The sequence below is a fragment of the Parus major genome, chromosome 9 (assembly GCF_001522545.3).
Source record: "Parus major isolate Abel chromosome 9, Parus_major1.1, whole genome shotgun sequence".
Taxonomy (NCBI): Eukaryota; Metazoa; Chordata; class Aves; order Passeriformes; family Paridae; genus Parus; species Parus major.
This window is the reverse complement of record NC_031778.1, coordinates 17097815-17108382: the sequence shown is the minus strand read 5'-3', so window position 1 is coordinate 17108382 and position 10568 is coordinate 17097815. Positions and strand designations below refer to the sequence as shown.

General features: G+C 39.3%; 1 protein-coding gene across 8 annotated transcripts in view; it reads right to left on the bottom strand.

The window, feature by feature from the left end:
• The window catches only part of MCF2L2 (MCF.2 cell line derived transforming sequence-like 2), a 157080-nt gene that overhangs the window by 78825 nt on the left and 67687 nt on the right, over positions 1-10568 (bottom strand). For all 8 annotated transcript variants that reach the window (XM_015637655.3, XM_015637653.2, XM_015637656.3 and 5 more), the window contains exons 14-15: positions 1972-2075; positions 468-556 (exon numbers count right to left, since the gene is read on the bottom strand). In XM_015637655.3, coding sequence (XP_015493141.1) covers positions 468-556; positions 1972-2075 — 193 coding nt within the window. The remainder of the gene's footprint in view (positions 1-467; positions 557-1971; positions 2076-10568) is intronic.

Genomic DNA, 10568 nt, shown 5'->3' with positions numbered 1-10568 from the left:
TTGTTGAAGTAAGTGATTTAAGTATCTGGTGCTTTAGAATGCATTGTTAATAATCTTTCTTAAGATTTTGCAGAAACTTGAGCTTGCAGTTAAAAAATCCAGCAACCCCTCAGAGATATATAGTCAAATGTGAATATTCTGAATGCCATGAGAGGATCTTTTAACACCAGGGGTTTTTGTAAATACAAGGCTTATTCTAATGACTTCTTCTCTCACATCTTGTACTTAATGCTTCTAAGAGAAAAAAAACTGTAAAAAAGCCCCAACCCAAACAAAAGATAACTTACTTGCTTTTCCATATGATAGACTTGGTATAAATGCAGGGCTGTAAGCATTTCAGTGACTTCATTATTGCTAATTATTTATTAAACTTGGTGAACTTCAAAGAGGTTGTAGAGAATGTACTATAAATGCAGTAATTTGCATTCTAAGTAAAAAAATATAGTGGCTCATATGTGCAGCCTTACCTCCTCCTTGATGACAAGTTCTCATCACTTTCACTGGTCACCAGGACTCTGCTAGATCCTCCTTGACTGGCTTCATGCATCACTTCAATCTGAATGAGAAGGACAAGTTAAAACTGAAAATACTTAAATTGCTGATGCTTTTATTAAGAGAACTTTAACTCTTTGAAAGAATAGAAACCAGATCCTACCTAACCTAGAAAGTCACTAGACAAGTTCAAATAATTGAAATCTAGATGTGCAGAAATATCTCCTATTTATATTCTCTGTCCTTGCTCAGTGTTGGCATGGAGACATTCCTTACTCCAGGCAAAGTCATATTCTTGCACCACAGAAGGTGAATTATCTCCTTGTGTAGATAATTACGGGCATAATAATCTGTTCCTTAGACTCTTGAATACTATTTTTTCTTTTCCTGTCTGAAGCCAACCCAAAGACTTCAGAGTCTTTGTAGAAAATGTAGAATATTTTCAGAGTTCTTTGTAGAATGTCCTGTGGAGAAATCTGTGACTCCTCCGTGTGCCTCTGAGAAGTGTCTGTGTCCCAGCAGCAGTGTTGGGTGAGGCAGTGCTGAGCACAGGTACCTGTGCAGAGCCCGTGCCCAGGCTGAAACAGAGCTTTTGCACAGCTCCAGTGTTTGTTTTGATATATACTCACACACTCCCTTGTCCAGTCTTGCAGAATTGGATCATTTCAAGTGCTCTCCAGGCAAGTTTTAAGCAGGCTTTTCCCTCCCTTTGCCTGCAGCTTTAAGAGCACCAAGCACTACTTGCACTTACTCAAAAGCCGATCTCTTCAAATTCAGTTAAACAACCCATCTGCTGAGTTTGCTGTTAATCTGAGCCAATATCTAAATCCCAGCAGAATCCAAGTTCCTGAGCACTTTAATTTTTAAGGGTTGATTCTTACACTCTATATTCTAAATTATTTAGCTGGTTGATGATATTGATGGAATCCAGTAATGAACTGCCCTCATCTGAGCTATTATCAGAACAATGGGAGGAAAAGGGGGGAGTCATAATTTGCATTGTAGTCTTGGGAAGTGGATTTAAAAATTAATGAATGGATGTTTTATAAACATATACCGAGTTGCTGCATTCACCTAACCACGTGGGAGGAATGCAACATGCATTACTGATGAGAGTAAAACTGATTCTAAAGTCACTTTCTGTGAGTTTAGGCAAAGGGGAGACCACCTGTATGTTTCTCCTGATAACTCTGTTTTATTCTGTGCTTACTACTGAAGTGGGCTGTTCTGGCCATTTCAGAAAATGGTCTGCATTTAATTTTTGCTTTCAGCTTTAGAGGAATAAAGATGAAATGTATAGGCAAGTCAGGGGTGTGGGTAACAGACAAGTTGGGCCAAAGTAGCTCCTCCTTATCAGACAGTTAACTTAGAAATACTCCAGGTTTATTTTAATTCCAAGTATAGGTATGTAAATCTATATTTATGTAGTTCTGAGTTCTCTCACAATATGGGATGTCCCCAAATGACAGGTAATCCTACCTTAATTCCACCTTTTGTCTTCTTAATGCTTTTCTTTTTTGATAACTCTACTTCAGAAACAGTCTTTGGAGGGCAGGAAATTTCTGTAGACCTCCTGTTGGTAGCTTAAAGAGTAAAAAAGAAATTAATATTAGAAAATATGCCAAAAGTTAAAATTTTATTTCTTATTAAAACCAATGAGCAAAGTGGTAAATGAGACCTGGCTTAGAGAACTGAGCTGTGCTGGAGCAGTGATGGATGGGTTCCCTTGTTCAGTGCTGCATTGTGTCTCAAATTGGTATCTTCAGCTCCACAGTAAGGATTACTTTGGTTTGGCTTCCCCAGGGCAAACCATCTTTTGGACAGCACAGGTAAGTGTTAGCCAGCTATACCAACTTAGGTAATTGTCACTTGCATAGTTTGTTTGTGTGGGTTCCCAGGAAATTTTGTTTTTGGTAATGGTTTGCTGACTGATGTTGGATTAAAGGATTTTTCCCTGTAAGGTTTCATTACATGAACAACTCTCAGAAGAGTAATCACAGAAGTTCAGTAAGGCACAATGACAGGTGTGTAAGGACAGAATCTGAGGATATTATTTCAGAATATGCCCTGTTCTGTCAGGTTTGGTGGCCCTTGTAGGCTCCGAGAGCTCCAGCTGACACTGAGGTGTCTGAGGCTACTGGAAAGTTATCCTTAACAACAAAACCACCTGTGCTGAACCTGCTGTCCAAAGCAAAGGGTTAAAATGAACTGTAAGAAGGGGAATCATATATTTGGCTTGAGTAGAAAATAATATCTGTTACAGCTTTATCTTTGTTTTAGATTGGTGATGAGTTCACAGCACATGCAAATACAAGGCCAACACTACTCTCCCTTTTCTTTGTTGCTGAATTGATATAGGCAGCCATTCATGTCATGGGTGAAAAACATGTATGAAAGCCAAATGAAATGCTGAAAGAATCTGGGTCAGGCAACAAGGAACAAAATTGAGGTTAAGTCCTTTTTTTTCTGGCAAAACTTTCTAATTGAACAAACACTTTTTCTAAGAATAAAAGCTGGTGTTTTCAAATGCATCCGGCAACATTTTGTTAAAGAGGGTATCACCAAGTTTAATGTTTTGAAGTGTTGAGGGTCTTGATAGTCATTTTCTTCTTTGGGAGAAGCTGAGGGACATAGTAAAGAAGATGCAGACATCTTTGAATGAGGAGGACATGATATCAAAGGTTTGATGTAGGAGAAGCCTGAATACTTTTTTAGAAGAAACACCTTAACAAAGTTTTAAGTGCCCTTGTCATTATATATTCTATTAAAGCAGTTTTTAAAAAAGGCAAAAGGAAGCACATAGAAGCACTTGAAATTATATTCAGTTAAAAAGATAACATATCAGTTTCACAGACAATAATAATGCTAGCTGACATTTCTTTTACCCTGTTTCTTTTCAACAGCCTTATCACACAGCTGGGAAGAGAATTAATTAAAGCTGCCTCTCTCCAACTCTTCCCTAATCTTCTTGGATTTATTCAATGCTGAATGACATAAGGACTTGGCAATGCCCATTTCATGCCTGTTACCTCCTCACAATGACTCCATACTAGAAATTTTCCTCAATGAACAGTGAAATCTGGCAGTCACTAGCAGCTATAATTGACTAGTAGAGAATTTTTGTGGTTCCCAGGACTGAGATGAAATGCAAATGTCCCTTTTTGGCTCTTCCATCACTCTATCAGAATATACAGCAGGGGACTTGTTTGGATTTTGAGCACTACTTCCAAGAAATACTTTTTTTCCCATCCCCAGGCAGGCTTTCCCTGAAGTAGTATTTGTTCTCTCAAAGGTGTTTTTATTTCACCCAAAAAGTGGTGTACTGACATTTTGGAACAGAGGGAACAAAAAGATGCAAGATGCAGCACATGGAAGCTATTGATCCTGATTGTCAAACTTCTTCATACCTTTCTAATCTGCAGGGAAGGTGACTGCTACTGTTGGCAAACCCAGAATATTTGGTAAGTTTTCAAATGGGTCCTTTTATGTGTTTTCTCATGACTCCATTCTCTGAGTAAAGTGTCTATAAGCATCAGCAAATTCACCCTTTTTTTGTATTGATAAACTCTGGAAATTCTATTTAGCCAAGAAGTCTCACCTACCATGATCATTACAAAATAGGATGTGGTCAGACCTACTACACTAAAAACTATTACCTTCTGGAGCTTCTCCCAGCTATATGTTATTTATACCTTAAAAATCAGCATGAAGAAAACAGATATAAGACTAGGCCACCAGGACATTGTTTCATAATCTGACCCACACCTGAATACCCTAGATATGCTGCCAGTGTTTAGTTGCCCTCTCTAAATCTGGGTTCAGTCCACTAGATTGCTCTACAATCTAATCAAATTTTTATGAATATGTCATGGAAATAAAGGGAAACAATGAAAATAACTTCAGAAAACATGAGGGTTACATAACATAAGCTGTTTGGCTTATTCATTAATCAGAAAATTTTGTAGCTTGAAGGGATGGTTGATACTAATATGAAAACCCTTGCTGAAAGCAATCAGCAGAAAAAGTGGAAATCAATTACAACTTTGATGTACGGATCACAATTTACAAGCTGAGAAAGCTCCAAGTGATTCAGGAAAGAGAGCACAGGGCAGTTTAAATGAAAGATGACATTCACAAGAAGCCAAACTGCAGGCGCTCCTTGATCCAGTAGCAAATTACTCAGGTCAGTTCACAATTTGAGTCTTGGCTTCATCAGTGTGATATATTTCAGAAAAGGAGACAGGTACAAGATAAGAAAGCCTCCAAATTCAGCTGAATTGATTCATATTGACACAGCCAACTTCCCTTTCCAATTTGACCCAGAAATGAACTGAAAATAGGAAACAAGCTGCTTTGGTTATGATTTGGATAATTTTTCTGTTATTGACTAGCCCATAGTCAGAGACTGCTACATGTCCCGGCGTTTAAGTAGTTTGTGGAGCAGGACAGAAAGAAACAGCCAAAATACCTGCCAATTATTATTGCACTAATTACTGTGGAACTGGAAATATAAGGGAAACTCCCTTACAAAATTCAGTTGGCTGTTTCAAGGTCAGTACAGTCTTGTCTTGCTGAAGAAGCTGAAAATTATAGTGTTGAGCTGCCTATTGAAAGAATAAAGGCACAGGAACAAAGGAAAACTAGAAATGATCTAATGTCTGCATGGTTTCTAGGTTGTTTTCATCCTGTTGTTTCACAGTACTCCCCTGGATGATACATAATGATGATTTCATTTTGAATTCATTAATATTTTAAATTGCTTGATGCTGCTTTTAAAGAAAATATTGTCAAAGGGCATGGTAAAGCAACATTTGGGTCTGTCACTTGAATTCACCTGGAGCACCATTACACTTTTCCAATGGGGCTTTAGTACTGCTTACTGTTTTTTTATGAACAAGTTGCATGAAAATAATGGAATCACTGTTGCATTATTTAGCCTACAGCAAAGGGTAAATGGGCTGTGCCATCCCTAAAGCTGCTAGAAAATGACAGAGACTCGTGTGCTCCGTTTTACTTTGCAGTCTCTCCACCCCTATAAAACTGAAATAAACTAAGTGAGGAAAACTTGCTGGGCTGCTTGTTAGAAAAAGCTGTGGTTTCACCATTTCCCTCCCTGCTCCTTCGTGGCAGGACCCTGGTGTCATCTCTCAGGTGCTGATCTCTTACAGAGGGGGCTGCATCCCCCACTGAGGGACAGACAGAACTGTGGGCAGCTCCCAGGTGCTCAGAGACTGCTGGGTTAGTTCACCTGGGTGAGTGACTAAGTTAGCTGCTGCTAGAATAAATGTAAGTCATTAGCTAGCAAGAGACACAGGCCATAGTCAAAGGTTACAATACATACTCACCACCTGTAAGATTTTCCAACCCCCCCTCAAGTAAATGTCACACTTCACATTCAGGTTTGGGGGGAATTCCCACATCACATGTTTTTCCATCTGTTTTCCGTATGGGTTTGTGCATTCTCACTAATCACCTACAGCAGAATCAATTTCTTTTGGCAAGAACAAGCATGGAAACAACTAGTCTGCTAAACTTTATTGGGGATTTCTGCTCATGCTGTCCAACAGGAACATGAGTTTGAAGATAATTAGTGGCTTAATTGCTGTTTTGAATGATGGTGATGACAAAACAATGCTTAGGCAACTAAAGAAACACCAGAGCAGCTATGGTTTGTCACTTAATGGCTTAGGACAGAAAGACTTTGTCATTCTTAGGCAATATAATTTAGACTTCTTTGCTCTAGAAAAATTTCTGTCAAGTCTCCTGAAAATTTCCTGGTATAAGAAGCACAGAACGAGGGATACTCTTGTACAAGGAATCGCTACTTGGTTTCCTCAGTCTGGGCCAAGTGTAATAGCAGTCCCACAGCTACAAAACTGAAACTTCAATTATAGAAATATACTGAACCATAGAAACTAGTGGTTTCTCAAACCATTCATGAAAGTGACATGCACCATCTCTTCTGAGTCAGCTGATCTCTCCACAGCCTCACTTCCCCTGCACACATCCTCAAACTCTTGCAAGAAATTCTTCCTTTATCCTCTGTCCAGATGTTATTAGTTAGTGAGTGTTATGCACTAGTGACTGTGAGGAATTCTGGACCAGATCCAATGAGCAGTTGTATACATTTAACTGAGATGGAACCAGCTTAAATTTTGTTATTTAAAGAACTGAAAAGGCTCCAGCTGTGTTCCCCCCTTATGAATCTTGTGTTCCAAGCTGGCCTTCTAAGATGCTTGTATGGTGAGTCATGGATTTTGTATATGCAATGTGCTCTTAAACATGTTATTTGTTTAACAAGCTCACAGAAATTTTGACATCTCTGCTCCTGTATTTCACATTTATGTTGCACACAAAGAGCTCTCCAGGTGAATATTTTATAGCACTTTTTGCTGCCATGTTCCAACTTTTGCCAGAAAGGTAACTAAAGCAAGACATTTTTCCTAACCACAGTCATTGAGATGGCCAAATCATCTTTTACACGCTCTTGGAAAATTTCAGTGAGGCTGAAGGAATAGCCTTTGGGAAAGTTTCATTTCAAAGAGTAAGAGTTTGGGAGAATTACAAGCAAATTAAAATAGATAAATGCTAACTGCAGTAATTTCTAATAGCTTGTATATCCTTTACAGTTCTGTAGCTCATCTCATTGTGCCTGACAGACTCTGTGGTTTGACACTGTGCACCTATTCTAATTCACTCCATGCTAAAGAGTTTTGCACAGAAATGCAGAGAACAAACATGTAGTCAAATCATAAAAAAATTATGCCTTCAGAAGTGAATCAGAGCAAAAATATTTCCCTATCAAGTGCCACTTCTTTCCTCCCAACAGACATAGGGTCAAATGGAGCCCTAGCAGTATTCAAGCAGCTTCCATTGGGAGAAAAGAGAATTCTCCTTAAAATAAGGTGTCATACATGCTACTTAAATATTTTCAAGGCTCTTATCATAAAAAGGTCAACAGAGTTTTCTGCCTTTTCAGGTTTGATCTGTCAATAATATTTAATCAAGTTCTCACAGCTAAAACATGTACCAAATACAGCTGGCACAGACTTTTCAGCATTATAGTAATTCCAGAACTAGTACCTCAGTCTTGAATGAGCCTGTCCCGCAAAATATAGAAGTCCACTTGTAAAACCAGAAGCATTGAGCAAAACTGAGAATAATCTAAAAATTTTCTTCAGTTTCCAGATCCATAAAAAAGTGTTGACTGAAGGAAAGTCAACTCAGTTGCCTTTCTTGATCTTCACTAAGCTAAAAGATTGCTGAGATTCACCAGAAGCCATAAGAATGTGGACATGAAACTGTTGCAGTCATTTCCCCAACAGAAACCTGCTCTTTCTCTCAGACATGGTATCAGCTGTGCCTGTGTGCAGAAAATCCATCTTTGCCTATGTGTTTGTCCATGTAAAATGGAAAGACTGACATTTACAATAATGGAGTATTTAATGTCTGAGTCTCCATATCTGTGAAGATTTTTCTATTAGCACCCTGAATTGGACTGAATTTTCCCTACTGATCCCTGTTAGGAAAATGGATAGTCAGCAAGGAAGAACAAAACAAAATCTATTCTGGAACAAATGTAACTTCTTTTCCTTTCACAGACCAACCACCCCAGTGCTGCCATGGTATTGTTACTCTGCTGCCTGGGGACAAAAGCCTTTCTTTCTGGTCTTCTATTTCTGTTTACCACATTTTATTGCCTTTGCTTGCCTTTGTATTTACACAGTCTAGGAACATGGTATTTCCCTGTTGTTACATTCTACTTTGCAAGCATTCAGGTATGTCCTGGGTAACAAATGAAAAATGAGTTACAAAACCTGTTTTGAGAAGGTGCTCTAAGCCTCTCTCAGGTTTTCAAGATGTTGCTCAATAAATTTTCCCCATAAGTAAGTGCTGATAACTGCATTCATGCCATGAATGTGAAGAAAGGACACAGAAGAAAGTCCAGAAGAGGGTAGCTTCAAGAAGAGCAGAATTTCACAGCCTCATTTTCAGCCTTGGAATAGGACTCAGTGTCCCTGTTTCTATTCTCAGACACATTTCAGAGTAAGACTGTGAAACACCTTGGTGAATTCCTCGGTTTATCTGTGCTTCAGTTTTATTTCTGAAAAACAGAGGTTAAAAAACTACCAGTACTTCCCAAGTGCTTTGGCATTCTGAGGGAAAGGGCCTATACACGTACTGTTCATGGCTGTTAAAGTCACTGACTGTGAGTCCCTGGATGAGCTGTAGATACTTGTAGATAAGCACTCCTGTTTCTTTGTACAGAGGTACTCTCGGTCAGTCACCTTCAAGAATCTGAATGAAATGGCAGTCTGCTTATCAATGTCTGAACAGGACTGGGTTGCACTTTGCACCTCCTCACAACCAAAGCAGCATTTAAAAATAAATTTCACCTACCTATTATTTTGCAACAGGACATTAAAGGCTAAGCCTTGTCACACAGTTACCCTGTATGGGGTTGTACAATCATGAACTGTAATTCAAGGGACAGAGGAAGGGAGCATCTCATGACTCTGAAAGAGCTGATAGTATGTGGGATGGGCTGTATGAACAAGAATCAAAACTTAGAGCACTGTCATAACCTAGTGACTGTTCTATAAGGTTCTATCTATATCAACAACTTAATTTAAAAATCTGCAACTGTGCTAAAATGACAAGAAAGAAGTTTGGGAAACGGTTCAAGAGACTGCATGTATAAACAGAATGGCAAGATTAGCTTTTAGCCTGAAGATGCAGTTTCACAGTAGGTGAAAGCCATCCTAAAACTGTGCTGCCAGTGATAGGAACTAACTGGCTCTGACCTACTGACCCATAAGCCCATTTTCTGCAATTTCCCTTGCTTGAGCACTTGTGGCCATGCAGGGAGCAATCTGATGAACTCTGATATTAGTGCTGCTCTGAGCAGGTGACTGTGCTGTGTGATCTCCAGAGCTCCCTGCACTTCTCTAACTCGTGCAATGGAAAAAGACTACAGTTCTGCAGTCTGTTTATTCAGTTTTCAAGACAAATCACAACTCCAGCAAACTGACTGCCTGCCCCAGTGCAAGAGGGGAGTGCAGTGCTGGAGGATGTGTGTGTGGCACAGCAGGACCTCTTCACAAGCATTGTGTTCTCAGCTCGCCTTAAACCAAAGGAGAAGCTGAAGCTTGAGGTAGGAACTGTGTATGAGAAACATAGATAACATGGTTTAGGCAAAAAATGTACAGATGTCAAACCAGTATGGGAACAGGAAGAGGATGATTTTTCTTTGGAAGAAAGGATGAATATTGAGGAACAATATTGGTGTGACTGTGCTTGTATGCCTAGAAAGCAAAATGGTCAGGCTACTGGCCATCTTCCTGTTGAGAAAGCAGTTTATTGAACGCTCTTCATGCAAGTTAGAGGGTTTCTTTAAGGCTTTTTGTTAAAGATTTCCCTTTTGAACAGCCCTAAGGGTTCCAAAGGGACAGCCCTTTCCTGCCCCCCTGCACCCCACGGGGTGGCTCGTATACAGGATACACTGTTTCGAATTAGCTTCACCCATGTTCCTTTTGCAGAAAAGAGCTATCTTGGTTAAATGCATGCGCTAACCTCAAATCAGGAACTTTCAGTAATTTCCAAACAAGCAATGCTCAGCTTCTATGGTTAGCAGGGGACAAGGTAGAAAGTGAACTAACATCTAAGTAGAGGGGGAAAAACAAAAAATTCCACAAATGAATCAGTGTCACTCACTCATGAACCCTTAATTTTGCAGATATCTGATTGAAACCTGAGGAATTATTACACTTGAAAGGCAAATATTCACATTACATTATCTGCAGTGTAGAAGAGGTTCTTATTGCAAGCTTGCATTGACCACCCTGGCTTGGGTATTTGAGAATTAGCAATACATGACACACTGAGACAGAGATGTACTCTGTAGATCAGACTTAGGAAGAGAAACCTGGTAGGTTTTTTGGTTCACCCTTGCTGCAGTGAGAGATATTTCATATTCATTTTTACTAGCTGGGCCTACAAGGCTGACACTGCACATCAAATTCAAATGATCATTCTGATAACAATAATCAAACATGACCATGTGGACAAAACATTGG